Raw genomic sequence first — 20,312 nt, forward strand, 5'->3', positions numbered from 1 at the left:
AGAGGAAAACTACCATCATATATTTTTAAAATTCTGGTTGGTTGAGTGAGGTAAAGCTCTAGTACTGGTTATTATCGAGGGTCTCTTTCTTACTTGTGGTTTGTTAGTGTGCAATGACAATATTGTGTTACATGTTGATCAAAAAACCCGCCTGGCTTACTGATGAATGAATATTTGGCGTAATGTATATTAAGATGAAGTGTTGTGCAAGTACATATTATTACTGACGAAAATTATATTCTTATTTTAATGAAGTGTTGTACATATTATTGCTGATGGTATTTAAATGAACTATCATTTTAGTAAATAACGTTTCTGAGAACACTGTTTAATATTTAAATAAATTATTGCAGAACAAATATTATGATGTGAACGCCATTCAAAAGCTGATAAAGCATTGTTACAATAAATTATACTTATTATAATACATTGTGTGAGGTCTGTTATATTTTTAGTACAATGTTCTCAATCTCGTCCCCTTACGAGTTTTCAAGATGAGAAGAGTCTATAGTAATACCACAATATATTTGTTACGTCCATTGCCGACGATACCTTTCGCTCAGAGTTCTTCAGGCCGGCTGGGATATAACAATGAGATTAGTGATCATAACATTATTTATATATGTGAACGCATTTTACAAGCTGGCGAAGCATAATTGTAATCAGTTATATTTGTCACAAGACGTTATGTCAAGCCTATTATATTTTTAACACTGGATGACGAATATGGTGAGGATATATTAGCGTTATACATGCTTCTAATTCTTGAAAAAATCTCAATGACTATATTACAATTGTCATGTGAAAAAATACAATAAGTCAAACATAAGATATTATAACAAATATAATACACTTTTGCACAGTTGTATATTATTATTATTGACAAAAATAATTTATACTAAATATTCTTTCTGAGTAACATAATTTGTAATAAAAGTAAAATGCCGCGTATGTTACTCGTGATGTGGTGATTTACTCATCACTTGACGATTACATAACTTTGTGTTCAATTCGTTACCTGCTTGTAGGTTCGACACAGCGTACGACCAAACGTGAGGGGGTATATCTAAGTCCACTGTCATCCACGGACCACCAGCTTGCTTATATTGGACTTTAAAAAACTGAATGGGAAGTCCATCATTTTTCTCGACCTTCCATCTCACCATCACAGAGTCATCTGACAGCCGCGTTATATTTGGTTTACTGGGAGGCACGAGTTTAACTAAACAATAAAAATAAGAGAGAGGTCACTCACGTTTCACTCCAATATAACATGAAAAATATTAACAACAGTTACGGAGACGTTAAACAAATGTAGAATTACATCACCTATCGATAAACATAATATTTTAAACAACTGCTTTCTCTGAAAACTGTTAGATTGTGTATAAACAGATTTAACTACTGAGGGTAAAATAAATCGTAAGAGATATTAAACAATTAAACAATCAGAATCTGATATATTTAGAGCCTGATACATATTTTCATAATATCATTCAATACAATATAAGGTAAAATTAATGTTATAAAATATCTCCATTTCCAGTTTCTTTATCCATACACACCCACAAATATATATATATACAATTTGTTTCACCAATTCACCTTACCTCCTCTGTTGAGGACATGTTTGGTCTCACTAGTGAGTGAAGAACCTTCGGTACCCTGTTGTGTATCATCATAATCTTTCACCTTAGAATAATCGAATACGTCAATCTCTGGTGTTGGCACTTCTGAGTGAAAGAGATAACAACAACCACATGTAGATATTCAGTTTCAGATTGTTGTTACATCACTTTTGGTTGGTAGTTTAAATAACTACATATTATAGTTAAGTTGCTTTTTTAAGACACCAATCGCATGAATACGAAATATTTTAGATAGTTAATGTTATATATGATTCTTTATTCTGCATAAAAGTAAGTAAAAAAGTTTCCACAATATCGAAAATGTGCTAATCTGCATACTTTACATAATTACGCAGCATAAATGTCTTGACAAAAAACAGCACATGATCAAAAGCACCTAGTGATACGATATTCTAGCTAGTGTTCAGACATTACCTAAACATCAAATTTGTTATGTTATTACATACTCACTTGTCATACCGTTTTCAAGAGATGTGGCCACCCTCTCATCCGGTACAATTTCAAGTTCGCTGTAGGCATAAGTGGAATCAAGTTCGTTGGTTGCAAAACACTGGTAAATACCAGCTTGTTGACGAGTCACCTTTTTCAAAACGAGAGTACGTCCTGAAGAGGAAATACCAATAAATATATGTCTCATAGAACAAGTACGTATAGCATTCCGTATGAGAATATTTGACATTCTGGAATCGAAAGTGGGATATTTTGCCTGTAAATTTATGTGTTTAAATACCAGTTTTTATTTCTTGTTTTTACTTCCAGGAAGAGCAAAGGATGATAGATATGGTGCAACTAAATAATTCTGAAAGGTATAGCTCTCTTGTCTTAGACAAAAATAGCAACTTATAATTTAAAATGGTGAAGCATCAGGTTTCTGAAGTATGTGCTTCGTACATTCCTGTTGCCAAACTTGAATGTAAAATATATGAAAGTAATGTCATTTATTGTTTCAAATTTTGAAACCAAGTTGTGTTTAAAACATTTATTTGAAAAGTACATTTTTCTATATTTTAATTAACGAACGATGGGCTGGTACGAACCTTTATTTTTTACTAGATGATTTCCAGACACTAATTTCCCATTGTTGATCCATGTAATGGAGAGGGCCGGATAACCCTGTGCAACACACTGCAGTTCAGCATCTTCTCCTTCATTCACCCGTTTGTATTCTGGAGCTTGAACAATCACTGGTATTTCTGTGGACATAGAAAGTATCAGCATTTATTTTTCAACTTCAAATTATTATTTTATTATTCTGCTTCATATATCGCTAGGAATTTCACACACACAAAAAAAAACATTTCATGTGGTAATTCAACTCAAACTACCTGTACGTTACACCTGTTTTAGAACATTTTCAAATCTAAGAAAGCTCTTCTAAATCCTTAACAAGAAAAAATATGAAATAAAAACTTGTGGAATTTAAGTGTTCACTCAACTCATCCGGTTTAGTGGCTTTCCTATAACAAATACGTTTTTCTCAGTTAATAGTTTTTTTTTGGGGGGGAAACCTTCACTTGAGTGAGCTGAGAGTAATGTTGAGGTCGCGTGACAACGTGTATTTAGAATGCAAAGAAAATAAAGAAAGAAAATATTGTAAGCGAAACTGCGCCAAAACAAAGTGTTAATCTTTTCTCCATTTGAAGTAAAACAAGTAAAATATTAGCACAAATACTGTTTTGTAAAATGTTATTTTCTAACACAATGTAAATTGTAATGAACAATAAGACGTAAAATCAACTTATTTTTGCATATTTTAATTTTTTTAACGAGCTTCATAAAATATTTAGATTTAGAAAATACAACATTTTATTTATTGTCAAAATTCATAAATGTGAAAGCGTTACTACTTTTCGTTTACAACATATCTGTTTGTAAATAATAATAAAAGAAATATTGTATATTTATTATTAAAATATTTCACGTGAATATGTTATTTAGAACTAACATCTTTTTCAAATTATGTTAGAATACAATTTGATACATTTTACCTTTCAAGAATACCTTAACAGCGGCACAATCATTCGGCCACAACTTAACGTGATGTTATATTATTTCTCTCAAAATATGTTTCAAGCATGGGAGACATTTAAGAATATTATATTTGAGAACAAAAGCGGAGTGCATCCGAATCTATACCTTTAAAATATGTAATTTTACCCCAGATGACTTAACAGTAAGCCCATGGGCTTACTACGCTTTGAGTGAGTTTTTATATATACGGTGAGCGCAGCTCGATAGCTAATAGTGTTTGGTGTTTTTTTTTTAATTTCTCGCAAAATCTACACGAGAGCTATCAGCGCTAGTGGTCCCTAATTTAGCAGTGTTAGACCAAAAGGAAGGCAGCTAGTCATCACCACCCACTGCCAACTCTTGGGCTACTCTTTTACCAAAGAAAAGTGGAATTAACCGTTACATTGTAACGCCTCCACAGCTGAAATGGCGAGCGTGTGTGGTGTGACGGGGATTTGAACCCGCGACCTCAAATTACGACTCAAGTGCCTTAACCACTTGGCCATGCAGGGTCAGCTTACACTCTACCTTAGCTCTTAAAAATAACAAAGAAAACATTGTTTACCCAAAGACTTCCATTAGTACATTACTTCAGAGAACAGGATAAGTACAATATTATATAATTCAAATTGTTATCTCATTTTAAAAATAATTTCATAATAAAAGTATCTAATTTAACATTTGTTGACAGCTTTCAGAATATAACATGATAAAACACGAATATCACTTTTAAATTCTGCATTAGGAAGTGCTTAAAATTACATAAACGTGATTGGTTTACGTTATTTGTCTGTAATTAATCCTACCAAATCGAATGATTCAGCATGAAATCTGAGAGTTTATAACAGTAAAAATCATGTTTTGATACCTGCGGTGGAAGAAAGCATAGACAGCCCAGGTGCAGGTTTGTGTATAACAACAGGCTGTTATTTAAAAAAAAAGATAAATATAAAGCTGAAAAAAACAGTATTTTATCTTCGTCATAGAATATAGAACACAAAAGCTAGACCTTGTACTTCCAGTTTAGTTTCTGCCGACGCAAGACCTACGTCATTCTTTGCAGAACATTTATACGTTCCTTTGTCTTGTTCCAATACTCCAAATAACAATAGGTTGCCTGAGAAGTACACAAGAAAACAAAAAATGAACAACTTCAAAAGGAGAAAGAAGGACAAATAAAATAATGTTAAGTAGTAAAATTGATTTTATTTACCTGTGAAAATAACGTAATTTATTTTAACTGAAACTACATGTAACCCCGTTACAAACAGGCAGCACTAAAGACGAATATTGTCTGTAATCCTAGAAAAGGATTTTCCTTTGTTTATTTCATTTTCAAGTAACTTCTATCAAATCACCTATAAGATGGCAGTGGTGAAGTCTCACAGATTTAAATAATATAATAACAGTAAACAGCTTCAATGTAAGATGCATGTATTTATACTGTTTCACACATTACACTTTTTTTTTTTTACAAAGCTCATTTTTTGTTATGGATATACAACGTAAAATACATTAATGTTATTGAGTTATGCCTGTAAGAAATACAATGGATACTAATTTATCCCATTTAGGCGACCGCTTATTTCTTCTGTCTTTTTTTCTTTTATTTGTGAAACATTTGAATCTGTATTACATCGTAAAAATATATTTTCTGCATTTCCTCCTTAACTAGTAAAGTAGGATCAGTAGTGGTTAGGTTTTTTACTGTATTAGGAACCTGCGTATACTCTTACCATTAAAACATAATTAATTCTTTCATAATAAAGAGTTCTATTGTGTAGTGACTATGTAATTATTATGCTAGTATTTATCACAGCAGTAGCTTATAAAGCATTAAATAAAATAGACCTTATTAGATAAAACATTAGTTTCTACAACATTTGCATAAACGAAGTTTCCTGGTTAAATCTGCTCTTATATCAAGGTTACAAAAACATTTTTCTAGCGCCTGACCGTCTTTTCATGTACTGAGTAACAATAACTAAGTTATTCGATGTAGTTCTACAAATTAAGCTAATAATATTTAAATAAAGTTCGTTATTCATAGCAAATGTATTGGAAGAGATATGCCACGTTAAAGAGAAATTTTACTTGAAAGTTAAAGGCATGAAGCTATAAAAATAACGTGTAGATAATTTAAAATATACAATTTTAATTATAGAAAAGAGGAATTTTCAATTTGATCTATATATTAAGCACACATGAGTTAAATTTCTAGGTCAGAGATCCGTAGATTTCAGATATAGCTGTCCCTATAGTTTCAGCTACTGATCAAAGGTGAAGGTAACCAATCACCAGCAATCACATTAACAATGGATTTCTTCTGACCTTTCAAACAAATAACGGGATTGACTGTCATTTTTATAACACGCCCTTTAAATTTGCAAATTATTGTGTTAACTCTGCTTATGCCTAGTCCATTTTAATTAACGTTAATGTACTTATTGTAAAACCTGGATAACAAAAAGTAAATAAAAACTTGGAATGAAAGATCATGATTTTGAAAACAAGATAATACATGTTCATTGTTCTTAAAAGTGATAATCTAGTTTTAATCTTAGTCAGGTGATACGTGTTCATTTACGCGATTTTCAAACAACAATGAATATTTTCAGGTTTAGCCTAACATGAAATGTATCATAATGGGGCCAAAGTTTAAAAAAAGTTAGTGTCATGAATGTTGTGTTTTTATTAATAGTCACCTTCCAACATGACATAATGATTAAAAAATATAAAGAAATAAAGATATGATCTAATAGCCCTATATCAAATCTTCTATAACTGAGTAACAAAAGGTCACAGTATGTCTGCAGCGGTTATTGAAATACTATGGTAGATGGAGTAAACTATCAGAAGTATTGATAGAAACTAGTTCTTTAATATGAAGACTTAGGACATTCTATGACTAAACAGTTTTATGCCTTTGGATAAATTACCTGCATCTTGATAATGTCGTCGATGTGGTAAACGTCCACCGTTTTTCGACCAACTAATTTCAACTGGAGGATTTCCGTCAGCAGCACATTCTAACGTGACATTGCTTCCAAGGACGACACTAGTTGTTGGAACAGGAGTCACGCTCAACACAGGTGGAGAGATATCAACAGTGTCTGTAACAGAGCAGAAAACGAATTGTATATTTGTGTTGACTTTTCAAATTCAACAAACGATCCTAGGAGATCATTATTATACAAAAACCATCATCCGAAACTAATTATCCCTAAAAACTTATATCTAGAGGTGACTACGCAAACTAAATATCTCTGACAATTTAAAACGCTTACAAAGAATTCTACTAGAATTATTCTGTGTAATATTCAAATTTTTTGTAATCATGATGTATACATATATATATGTATGTTCATGTTACTAAACTTTAACATTTGAATTACGTGTGCGTGTAAATCATACCACTTTTAACGTGATTTGATAAACTATATTTCAATGTTTGTGCTATAAAATCATAAAATACAAACACCAGCATAAATATTATAAAATTTGAAATGAAATATTAATGAACAATTGTGTGATCTTATTGTTTTTCACCTTCTATCACCAGTGCATTATATTTAATGAATTGCATTTTGTCATTTTATAAGATGTTAAGTAACGTAAATACGATAACAAGTCATAGTACATCATACATAACACCCAACTGTTTTCTGAAAAACACTGTGCTATCATCGTTCACATAATTATCTGCCAAAAAATAAATAAAAAAGTACTCGATATGGGCTAGTCACGTGTTACTGTCTTAACAGAAGAAGCTGTAACCATCTCTGTGGCTTTGTGGTGAATGGTGATGTAGATTAGTTTAATTATTAAAGAAACGAAACGTAGTAGATTGTAGTAAAACTTTCAGAGTTAGAATATATAACATGTTATAACAATGACATGATATGTAAGTTAGCTTAATAATATTACTACAGAAGTATTGTTGTATGAAGCAGTCCACATTAATAACAAAAACAAACACATTAAATTATTATGGTTTAAAGTTACATCTCTCATCAGCTCCGCTGGAATAATGCGGGGAACTGTATCTGGTTTCTATTTTAGCTATGTATCTGCATTTACTTAGGAAACTATATTTAATACAAGCAGCTAAATATAGTATCAAGCTTAGTGAAATTACATTAAGTATCACTTATCAATCTTCGATGTGGTGAAACATGTGAAGCCACGGGTACAGTACATATATCTTGTAAACGGATGAAAATTGTTAATCTGTACATAATCTAAGAAAGTATCTTGGAAATGGATGCATGTACACGATCACAAACATGGACGTATTGGATCTAAACGTCGTTGAATGAACAAGGTTTTATGATGGATTTATTGTAAAGGATTCTATATATTATAAGCTCAGAATCTAATAAAATAAAAGCGTTTAACATACCAGTTATTATTATTAATGAAAACGTATTAATGTTGGTGCATAAAAAAATGTATACGAAACTTGACATGTGTTTTTCGACACGTAATGATCCTGACGTCTTTCTACGCATTTATGTAAATTAAGACGGTAATATTAAAGGTAATTGAGATTCAATAAAAACGAAAAGAAACACACCTGTTTGAAAGTATGAACACAAGCTAATGAAAATTAGACTTGTCACGATTTCTAGGGAAGCAAACTCTCCGACAACCGAAACCGGTTCTTGTTTATGTCGACCTTGAAAATTGACCTTTGACCTCATGATTGTAAGAGCTAAAAGCACACATCAAAATGCTTTCTTTTATGCTTTAACCATTGTTAGCAGAAAATAAAATTTCTGATGATTTTTTTATTGATTCTTTTACACAGTCTTTTTAAATCACGTCATTCCGGCTGAAGTTATTTTTAAGGACTGAATACCATGGATGTTATAAAAGCCGACTTGAAGAGATGTGAGATCTGGTTGGTAGATAGTAATGTAATAAATTGAGTTATAAACAAAATCCTAACATCAAGGTACGTACTGGGTTTTAAGATTTTTAACAGAACAGAAACACGTAAGAACTAATAGTCTATAGTTCAATTAAGACAGAAACGTGAACACGCATACCAACATAAATTTAAAAACGAAGAGGTAAGCTTGTATACCACACTTGCATAAAGTTTGAGTGTTGGGATTAAAAAAAAGAACAATAGAATAATAACCACACTCAACAGTCTTTTTTCTGGAATAGCCTGTAATTCACACAAACGACATAAAGCTATAAATTAACGAATATACCATCTCATTCCTACTTTTCTCCACTCTTTTCATATTGAGAAACAATAACTCATAATAGAGAAATATATATATTAGATACATTATAGTATTTTGAAAAGGTGCATAATTGTAAAATATAAGGAACTTAATTTCAAATTGACTTGTTTTATCAGCAGTCATAGTAAAGAGAAGTATAACAAACAGTCACTTCCCTACATGTATGAAATAATTATTTTGAGGCCAGAGGTTTGTTTCTCAATTTTCGTTCAAAGCTACACAAAGAACAAACCATTAAGCTACTTCTGGACCGAAGCCAAACACATGTTGCCGAATTAAATCATGGAAAGAAACCCAAAATATGATTATTCATGAGTAGCTGTCGGTCATTTCAAAATTATCTGATTAAGATATCAGTTATGTGCCAATGTAATGTTCACACTTAATTTTTATTTTGCATTTTACATTTTACGTTTTAGACATTTAACACGTTTTTTGTTGTTGTTTTACATTGAGAATTTACCTTTAACTTCAAGTATGACTTCATGGTTGGCTTTGACCATTTCACCGAGGAAAGGATTGTTTGCAATGCACTGATACGCACCACTGTCAGTTGTCTTTACATCTAAAATCTGTAAATCTCCGGATGGCATGAGTATATAGCGATCTGCAAGGTTATACACAGAGAAAAATCAAATAATTTAATCTAGTTTGTTAGTATTGTATACACACTATGTACCTACCTAGTTAAACTTAACTATTACAATCATGTTAATATGAGGGCATTAGGTTAAAATTAAGATTCTTCACCTGGAATTTTCATAAGTTATACTTTAGTTATGTTTTAACTAAGAATAGGGTATAACGTGATTAATATACCAAAGTATTGAGTCTGTCATTTCATTTGTTTCCATAGTCACAGTAATCCAGTTTATCCAATTGTGCAGAAGTTTAGTAGTATTTTGACAAGTTAGTAATCGAGCCCTGGATTTTAGTGTTGTAAGTGCCTAAGCCTACTGTTGTGTTATCGAAGGAATGAAAAAACTATTTTCGGTCGTGAATTAGAATAACTCATTTTGACGAAAACAAGTTTTAAAATGACAAAAAAAGCAGAAACAGGTCGTCTAAAGAAGTACAACACTGAAGCCCGTGGTTTGCACAGCAAAAAGCACAATATCGTTTTGATACAAAGAAACAAGTAGTCCTCAAATCGTTAAATGCTGAGAAACGAATTATACTTTGTTTCATACAAGTAAAACTTATTTTTACCTGTATATGAAATCTTAGTCTTAATTACATAAATTTGGGTCTTGAAAGTTTTTCTTAAATTCCTCATGAACGTTGAAACATCAAACAGTTATTTCTCGCTATTCTCTTACAATCATTAACAAATATATTCCGTCTTTTAAAATCTGTGGTCCTACACAAATACCATCACATTTCCATTATTAAACTCGCATAGACCCGGCATGGCCAAGCGTGTTAAGGCGTTTGACTCGTAATCCGAGGATCGCGGGTTCGAATCCCGGTCGGACCAGACTAGCTCGCCCTTTCAGCCGTGAGGGCGTTATAATGTGACGGTCAATCCCACTATTCGTTGGTAAAAGAGTAGCCCAAGAGTTAGCGGTGGGTGGTGATGACTAGCTGCCTTCCCTCTATTCTTACACTGCTAAATTAGGGACGGCAAGCGCAGATAGCTCTCGAGTAGCTTTGCGCAAAATTCAAAACAAATAATCGCATAACAAATTTAATACTCTAATACTCTAGAGATGAGTCAAATGTGCTGAAAATCATTTGTTTAACTTCTACGTGAAGTATATTTATTATATGTTAGGTGTGTCTTAATTAGTTAAACACGACTTCGAAACCTGTTCTGGTTCCAGGATAGAAATTCTATAAACGTTGAACATATTGGTAGTTGATCAATATACCCGTTCCTTTATGTTCAAAAGACTGTACTAGTTCTACAACTAGGAGGCACTTGGTTTTCAAAAAACAAAAAACATGACATTATAAACAAGTACGGAGAAAATGCTGTTCTCCTACTCATGAAGAAAGCAGTCTTTGAATAAATTATCTTATCATTAATAAGGGAACGGACCCAACTTTAAAGAAGTAGAAATTTTCATGTTGTAAGCATACGTTATTTTGTAACATCTTAGAAACTATAAATTCCTGAAATGAGTTTTGTATGAAATACCGTAAAAAAATTACAATGGGAAAGCTTTCATACTTCGGTTCAAACGGTTAGGTCGTAACGCATAGAAAATTCATTGCTTTAATTATTCTAGCTTACAGTCTTTTTTCAAGTTTCGCACCTCTTAAGTGTGAATTAGGCCTATGGGTGGAAAAGTTTGCCATAATCAGTCTATAGAACACCAAGTAATTTGAAGTTATAAAAAAAACTCATCCCTTTCATCTTTTTCAGTGCATGTTATATCGTTTCATTTAATTAATTTGACTTTTATAGATTAGTGAAAATCATGAGCTGAACGGACATTTTTAACGTCTAGCCTTTATTGTAAAATAATCTTCTCTCATTTAAATTCGTTCTAAAAATATAAATATATATATGAGCAATTAATGTTTCAGTAGAATCATTATGCGTATAGGCATTATGTTTTAGATAATATTAGTCCAGTTTTCTTTCTTGAAAAATAAAACGCTCTGAGAATATATTGATTTTAAAAACACTGAGAGAGCTTGTAAAATAGTCTTTTTACCTTTTGATTTGTCGATTTTCTTATTATTAAACATAAATTGAGTTATAACTCGAGGAACACCTTGAGGAGGATCACAAGGAATAACAGCTACGTTGCCAGTTTTAACAGAAACTCTGATATTTTCTTGTTGAGGAAAAGAACGTAACTCTAGAAAAACAAAAGAACACCATCTTAAAATAGATAGAAAGCGTTGTCATAAAAATCTTACTTTAATGAACTATAATGATAAGGATGTTAGTTATGAAATACATAATAATATTAGTTTCAAATATTAGTGTAAAAACAATGCTGCTTTTTGGTTTTATTAACCGCAGTCTTACAAGAAAAACAGCAAATATAAAGGAATAAAAAGGTCCCATACCACTCAACATATTTTCTCAAAACTACTTCTCTGAATTTGTTAATAAAATGAAAATAAAAAGAGCTAATGGCTATCAGACTTCCAATTATGTTGTCTATTGTGTTTCTTAACTTGCCTGGAACTATAAGTTTGGCGGGTCTACTGACCAAACTCTTTCCTTCGTAGGAACCAATACATTGGAACAAATCTTCTCCTGACGACTGTTGTTTGGCTAGCCACTGATGTGTCCACTTGTCGACAATAGGTAAAGCGACTATAAGTTTCTTCCCATTATCTTTAAATTTCAAATATTCTACTGAACTATCTACAAACTGTCCATTTAACATCCAGCTAATCTTAGCACCAGACGGAGCTACAGAACAGCGAAATACAGCACGATTCATACCAGGTTCAACCATAGTAGATGTTGGCTCTCTCCTGAACGACAGCTCTGTCTCTCCGAAATCTTTTAAATAAGGGAAAATAAGTTCAAAATAATTAACTTCCACTGATAAACATGTATCGTTCTACTGACTATAGCTTGTTTTGGAAAGAACAATTATACAAAAGCTTGTGCACATGATATAAATTCCTTTACATAACACTGCATTCTGATTAATGTACAAATATATCCCATTATATGATTTCGTAACTTGCATAGTTTTCATAGGTGTCTTGTACTAAGCTATCGGCTAATCTTAGTATTATTGAAATATTCTTAATAACAGAGTTAATTTGAAAACTAGAATCGATAGTACCTGCTAATTCCATTAAAGAAAATGCTTTTGAGCAGTTCGAAAACAGAGAACAAGCAAAATTTAATATATTTATTGTATGTATTTTTCTAATGTGTATGAATGTCGTAATTAGATAACAAATACTTCAAAATATTTTCAGGAACAATGATGGCATAATGTATTATTCAAAACTCTAGTTTTGTTTCAATGAACTTTGTCTATTTAACTTACAGTACTAATCAAAAGATAGGTATTGTCATGATTACATAGTTTTATAATTGTTATACCTGGAACAATTAATTGCAATTTCGTTGCTGCAAAAATGCGCTCCACACTTTAGAGCCATGGGTGCGATATAAGAGCAATCGACAAACCACACTGTTTGATTAGAGCAGCCAAAGTTGGCTGGTGCTGTTGGGTGCCATATAAGAGTGATCAACAAACCACACTGTTTGATTAGAGCAGCTAAAGTTGGCTGGTGCTGTCGACTTTCTTCTAGTCTGCCACTTCAAAATTAGGAACGCCTAGTGCTAAAATAAGTCTTGTGTGGCTTTGATGCGAAATTCAACGAACAACAAAAAACTGAGTATAAAATACAAATATTCTAAAGCAGTAATTTCTGTATGAATCATAATTATGTAATACAAATAATTTAGAGGAGAAACGTTTGTCAGGAATAAGATTCTGTTTCGATGTATTCCAAGTTATACTAACAATGGCATTTTGCCGAAAACAATATGTATATAGAGGAAAACTTACTTTTCTGGACTATCATACAAACACAGCACCAAAAACAGATATTTCGTCTTATTGACAGCCACATGGTCTTTGGAGTCCTACTCGTGACTATTATTAGAAATAAATTTATTCTGGTCAGTATTAGGTGCAAAGAATCCTGTAAGAGAACAAACTTCATGTTTGTAGAAAAGCTCTATCAAACTATGTAAGCTTAGAATTAAAGTAAAAGAAGTTAATCCCCCACATGTATATATATATTTGAATTATTAATGTAAGTTTATTATTTGGTAAGAAAAATTACACAGAATTTACCATAATGAATATGTGTAGTTTAAAATGCAACATTTACCGTTTATTCTAGTTGATGTAGCATCTTTAGGTGTTATTGTGATGGGTAAGCTATTTTCACTGTTAAACAAGTATACACACATACGTATTATATACATAACAACGGTCACGGTTCATAAAGGTTGACAACGGCATCGGTCATTACATATTCACATGCTGGACCTTTTAACAAAATGCAATTCTGTCACGCTTTCTTTAACATGTGCATGTAACTTAAATATCACTTAACAGCTACAGTTTTACAACGATAATGTTGGCTAATACTGATCAAAGATCCACGATTGATAGTAAAATTTTATTATACTTTTAAGAGAGGAAAGCTATATTTTTCACATTATATAACTATAGTAATTAGAAATAATCAATCTTCATACAAAAAGGTGTTGTGATTATTTTAATGTTGAAGGCTTATTAAATTCTGATTGTACATAGTGTATACAGACGTATCTTAAGCATTATTTGACTTATTTTATTAGTTTTCATATAAACAATCGGTGAAAGCTGTTTTAATAGAATCTAAACAGGTTAAATCTACTAGTTTATTGGTTGCAGTGTTAAGAAATTACTAGTGTTACCATTCGTTACTTCCTGCAACTAAATCTTTATTTAATTTATCTCAATACTTTCGAGAAAAAAGTTTTAATTTCCATTGCATAATCTTACAATTTTTATATGGTGTTTGATTTTATATATCATAACATTTCCTCCTTCTATGTGTAGGTGTGTCCGTTGCTTGTTTTGTACTTTTATTATGTTTTGTAGCAAGCAGCGCAGCTGTCTTAAAAGCGAGGAAGAGGCTGGTTTCATTAAATACACAATACCACATGGCGACTAAGGCAAATATTATATATATATATATTTAAACTGTGGTTACACTTCTCTCTTCTTACGAATAACATAGTAATAACGCCAATGAACAATCCAATTTCTGTTCTACAATAGGCCTAACAACCTTTACGTTTCTTATTAAGCCAAATGTTTAATCATAGCCAACAAATTCAATAGTATGATAGATAGAGGAAGAACAAAACACAACCAAATACATACAGTACAAGAATTGTCTTACAATAAAAAACAATTCGTTAAAGTCAAACTGTGTAACTATTTTATATTTATAAAAGTATTTATCTTATTATCTAACTACACAGCGTGATAAGGTTTATACGTATACGTTAAGTATGACCATTTTGTAACAGTATGAAAGTATTATCCGAAGTAGCTACAATATCCTTTCAAATATTATATCCAGTCCCACTAGAATTACTTATAAGATGTCTAAATTTAACTGGTAAGTACACGTTTTGTACAAATTCAGCTGACCACAAGAATTTACTGCACTTTAAAGTTTAATTTCGTAACACAGTTACATTCAATAACAAACATCACTAAGTTCTAGGTACCCCTTTTTTAAATATTTAAGACAAAGATTAGCGGTAGTTAGTGTGGATTAGAAATATTTCCGCTAGTCTATGACTTCAAAATTAGGACGATTGATACGCACAGAGTTCGCCTAGCAATATGCGTGAAAGAGAACAAACAAACACTACTTACAATTGTGGCTGATACGGACAGCAGCGCATCTTGAGTTAGTTTTGTTAGATAGAAAATCAATTATATGTGAACAATTCAAATGTAATTTGTTATTTAATAGTTTTTAACTTTTGACTGTAATGTGTACTTTGTGTGTCGTAGTTGTTTGATAAAGTATCTATTTTTAATTATCTGCCAGATATGATGTGTTGTGTTTCAACGTACACAAGAACCAACAGTACTAAGTTTACTGTTAAGTTTAAACTAACGTATTTCGCTGACTTCTTAATTATCATATTCATCCAGGAAGTCCACACGATTTAAAACTTAAATAATATGATGAAAAGATAAGTTTATCCTTAGACAAACGCTGTAACTTACTGTTATGTAACGTGTAAATTACAATGTTACATTTTAGTACTTCAAAAGCAGAAACAACTCTGTGAGTGGGGAAATTTTATGAGATTGTCAGTATGCTTAAATTCTAGAGAACAGAACAAAATTCTGGAAATTAAATATTTTTCTAAAACAGAATGGACCGACGACTTGAAGAATAATAATACTGGGCTAAATAAGGCATAACAGAATATACACTTATATATATACTCAAGCCAGTGCTTAAATCACTCTATTTGTTCTAGGTTCAAGTCTTTTCTTTCAGTTCGCCACACTACTGAACTGTGTAAGTCGCAGCTAAGACAATATTTTCAACAACCAAATAGTATTTAACATTAATTAATACAATCAATATTACTCTTTTGGTTCGAACCACTTGTGAAAGTTACTTGTAATAAAGGATTAAAGATCTGGATTGCAGTTTTAGATATCTATTGCTCCTTCCTACTGGAGTTCCATCTACAAGAGAAAATTAAATTTACATTATGATCCCTTGCTGTCATCAGATTCAGTACGGCCCATAAAAGCTGAAGAATTACATGTTTATCTTCCACACAAATCCAGTATAAAGGTTAGAAGTATAACCTTGTTTTGGGTTGATTAAATTTGGGTTACAGTTAGTTACGAACTTGGGTCCTGTATATCGATCTCTTTCCAACTGTATCGAAGTTGTTGTTTTTTGTTTGTTTTTGAATTTCACACAAAGCTACATGGGCTATCTGCGTTAACCGTTCCTAATTTGGGAGTGTAAGACTAGAGGGAAGGCATCAAGTCATCGCCCCCTACCATCATCTCTTGGGGTACTCTTTTACTATTCGTTAAATAGTGCTATTGATTGTGACATTATAACTTCTCCATGGCTGAAACGACAAGCATGTTAGGTGTAACAGGAATTCGAACTCGCGAACATCAGATTACGAGTCGAGCGCCCTAACCACCTTGCCATGCCCTGGTCAGCATCGAAGTTAATGCCTTTAAAACAGCCGCAACTATTGCATAAGATTTGGTTCAGATATTCTGTGATACATTCTCAGCATGACAACTTATTACACACATAACTCAAATATCATGAACCGCCTGAAGAGACATCATTCTAGATGCAATTCACAATGGAAATAGGAAGAGACAATCTTCCATTCTAAGATGTGATGGTTACCAAGACGCAGGTATAACTCATATACCCCAAGAATTTACAGGAAACTTACAGAAACGGTTAAATAACTCGACTGTAAATGAAACCACCGCAAAAATGTAAAGAAAATTGTAATACTTGTCAACTTCTAGAATTAATAAGATTAGTAATACCAAAGAAATACTCTCTTTAATAATGAATACCCAGGACACTTTATTGATAAGCGATAACGTAAACCGTATAAGAACCGATAATAATAATAATAAAATAAACAATTCAACTATATTCACCTGTGCCAAAGGTGTCTTGTGGGTAATACACACCAATTACCGAAATAACCAGTGGAAGGGGAAAATAAAACATTTTAACATCTTTTTGAGTTCCAATACATTGGAGAGAATAAAAATTAATAAAAATTGAGTTAATTAACGTAACATAAATACAAGACCGGTAATACCAATCCATCTCAATTGCTAATGACGCCATAAGAAACGCTCTGCAACAAATTCAAATAATAATAAAATAATAGGATATGAACCATTTGTGAAAAAAAAAAAGGAAATATATAAAAGAAACATCTACGTCCATCTAATTAATAATACAGTCAGTGAAACTAACATAGACGCCACTTAGTATGTGATCAATAATATATATTGTATTAACAATATATATTGTTACCAATCAACAATTACATTAAATGATCGTGAAGATTTTTAAAATTAAAAACGGTTCATTTACAACCACCAGAGTGGTAGGTACATCCACAATCACGGTTTAAAGTTTTCGGAAATTTAATACATCTCGGCTAAGGAAATTATTTATTTAGTTATTAAAACCTACATCTATACATGTATATCCTATGTTTTGATTTTTTAGACATAACATAATTTCATATATATTTAGTATGAATGAGAGAGAAACAGTCGATAAAATACTCTACACATTTAAAATTTTCAAAAGTCACGATAATGTCGGGGCATCTCAGACATTATAGTTATCGAAGTTATATAGTTATCGAAGTCTTCTGTAAAATAGAAGGAATTTAGATACAAGTCTTTTCTCAATTATGATAAGAGAAATAGGAAACTTGTGACACGTGAATTTTTCTCTGTTTCAGAATTTCGCGCAAAGCCACAGATAAGCTATCTCCGCATAGCTATTCCTAAATTGATAGATTACAGAGAAAGCGGCTAGTCAACAGCATTCAAAGCGAACTTTTAGCTTGCATCTCTCTCTGACTATACAGTAGGATTTGCCTGTCACCGTCACTCTACGGTCCTTAAGTATGATGTACCTTTTTTTTTGTAACGTATCGCGATTCATAAATCGTCGGATTAGAAGTAAGAGCACGTTAATCATTATTATACGCCTAGCTTTCATAAGCCGCAGGAATATATATATGTGTGTGTGTGTAGCATTGTAAAAAACAAATGTACTGAGCAGTTAAACTAACTGGTCTGAACTTCTGTATAATATATTACAAAAATGTGATTCAGGCCAAAAATTAATATTCTTTATTTTGCAAAGCAGAGAAACTACACTCTGTTATCATAAAGCGTTTCATTATAAAACAGAAATAACGATAATTTGGTCCCGCGCACCAAGTATGGCAGTTGTAATAAATAGACACTATAGTTTTCGGCCGCGGCAAAACGGCTCAAATAATGGCTTTGAGTTTTTGTTTGTTGAACAAGTGAAAACACTTAGCTCAGCTCCATCTCTTTACCGAGTTGAGATTTAATTATAGCAGCGGCAGTTAAGAGTTATTCTAGTTTACTGTGTAACAGAATGCTGAAATCTCATATAAACACAAAAATAATAATACTTTACTTGAAACAAATATAACGCATATAACATTAATTAATTTTTCATTGAAACTACAAACTGTTTAAGTATTGAAATTCTTTCAAGAATTGATAGAAATAAATGGCTAATTTCAATTTGGATATTCAAACTTTTCCTGTATGTTTATTTTACTGATATCGAAATAAACTTATTTCCTACTTAGGCAATGAATTAGGGAAAAATCCTACAAGTAACAAATTCATATTAACGTAATTAGTTCTGGCTTCAGAACGTATTATTCTGTTTAATGCATCGCAGAGTAAATTTTAACATTTGAAGCGTTCTTCATAAGAATCATTAACCAAACGTTTACTGTTAATGCTATAATTTTTCTAAACTAATGAAATGTTATAAAATAGCACATATTATCAAATGATGAATAAAGACGATAAGCTGACAACAGACACATAACTACTGACTTATTTGGTAACGAAAATGTGGGAAATGTAGTGAACGTCTATAATTGAGATGTTGAACTATCAGCAATTAAATAGTAAAACTTTGTGCCTAGACTTGAGTATCCTATCAAGATAAATTATTGAATGAATCAAAGAACCTAATGTCTACGCTTAATATTACGAAGATTCTTCTGTACAGATATGTTTGTGGCATTCATAATAGGCATGGATAAATAATATACATATTAATGTAAAAAAGTGAAATGAAACATCAATTTTAGTTTTAGTCTTGCTTTATAGATCAAAGTCGCATTGGCTTACCTTCTATATTTACTGAGATGAATCGAACCTTGGATTTTAGCGTTCTAAATCCTTAAACCTGCCGCTATCTAACTAAAGGACAGTTTTAGTCTAAAGAACTGCAAATATTAAAATATGTAACTTGTATACCAGTATTATACTTCCTACTCTGTTTTATGTGTGTGTGTCTAAGTTTAAAACAAGTTGGAATATTTTATATTATATATTCACTATTAACGTTCTCATACTAAAACAATAACTGTTTCTCATGGTGTGTTTTTGTATTTCTTTCTTAAACCAGTCAAATGATATAAGCCTAGGTGCTTGTGATATAACTGAAGCCAAGAGACCAAGTAAGTAACGAAAAAATTACTACATGCTAATTACATCATGATTTCCTTGGATTGCTTCTTCGATTATATCATAAGTAACGAAAATATTTTTCTTGCACGATTATGTAGACCTTTTATGTAATGTATTTATTTGTTTAATACGCTCTCAGTCGTCAAAAAATTACCGAAAGTAATAACAATGTTTTATTTGATTATAAATTTGCTTTTTTTTGCATCCAAAATATTCAAATATAAATGAACAATTTGTTATTCGCTATGCAATACCTCTTGTTTTAGAATAAAATAATAAATTTTGTTAAAAAGTGTGCACATAATAATACATCGTGACAAATTTAAAATTTAATGACTGTATAGATCGTGTGCACAGTAGCTTCTTGTATTTAGACAAAACTTATCAACGTTAGGAAAAAAATACGCAAGACAGCTGTCGCAATGATACTATCGCTAAAATTGTGCTTCAGGACTAATAGAATAATATGTGGCCTTGGGCGTGGCTTTCATACTCAAGGTCGACAGAACAAGAAATTTAGTTGAATGTTAATGAATAATGCATTAGAGTTGAATCTGTACTGAGTTAGATTTATCAGATTTTCTTATAGACCTTATTTAATAGAA

The 20,312-nt window shown here is 31.6% G+C and overlaps 1 protein-coding gene across 8 annotated transcripts in view; it reads right to left on the reverse strand.

Moving 5' to 3' along the window:
• The window catches only part of LOC143232235 (interference hedgehog-like), a 99,278-nt gene that overhangs the window by 20,686 nt on the left and 58,280 nt on the right, over window positions 1-20,312 (reverse strand). For 4 of the 8 annotated variants that reach the window (XM_076467395.1, XM_076467398.1, XM_076467399.1 and 1 more), the window contains 10 exons: window positions 13,417-13,503; window positions 12,057-12,386; window positions 11,581-11,727; window positions 9,381-9,524; window positions 6,599-6,772; window positions 4,669-4,776; window positions 2,687-2,842; window positions 2,100-2,252; window positions 1,611-1,733; window positions 1,019-1,222 (listed from right to left, as the gene is read on the reverse strand). In XM_076467395.1, the coding sequence (XP_076323510.1) occupies window positions 1,019-1,222; window positions 1,611-1,733; window positions 2,100-2,252; window positions 2,687-2,842; window positions 4,669-4,776; window positions 6,599-6,772; window positions 9,381-9,524; window positions 11,581-11,727; window positions 12,057-12,386; window positions 13,417-13,503 (1,626 nt within the window). Of the gene's footprint in view, window positions 1-1,018; window positions 1,223-1,610; window positions 1,734-2,099; window positions 2,253-2,686; window positions 2,843-4,668; window positions 4,777-6,598; window positions 6,773-9,380; window positions 9,525-11,580; window positions 11,728-12,056; window positions 12,387-13,416; window positions 13,553-20,312 lie in introns of all 8 variants that reach the window. The other 4 variants (XM_076467396.1, XM_076467401.1, XM_076467400.1 and 1 more) reach the window with 3 other exon arrangements.

This window comes from Tachypleus tridentatus, chromosome 11 (genome assembly GCF_004210375.1).
Source record: "Tachypleus tridentatus isolate NWPU-2018 chromosome 11, ASM421037v1, whole genome shotgun sequence".
Lineage (NCBI taxonomy): Eukaryota > Metazoa > Arthropoda > Merostomata > Xiphosura > Limulidae > Tachypleus > Tachypleus tridentatus.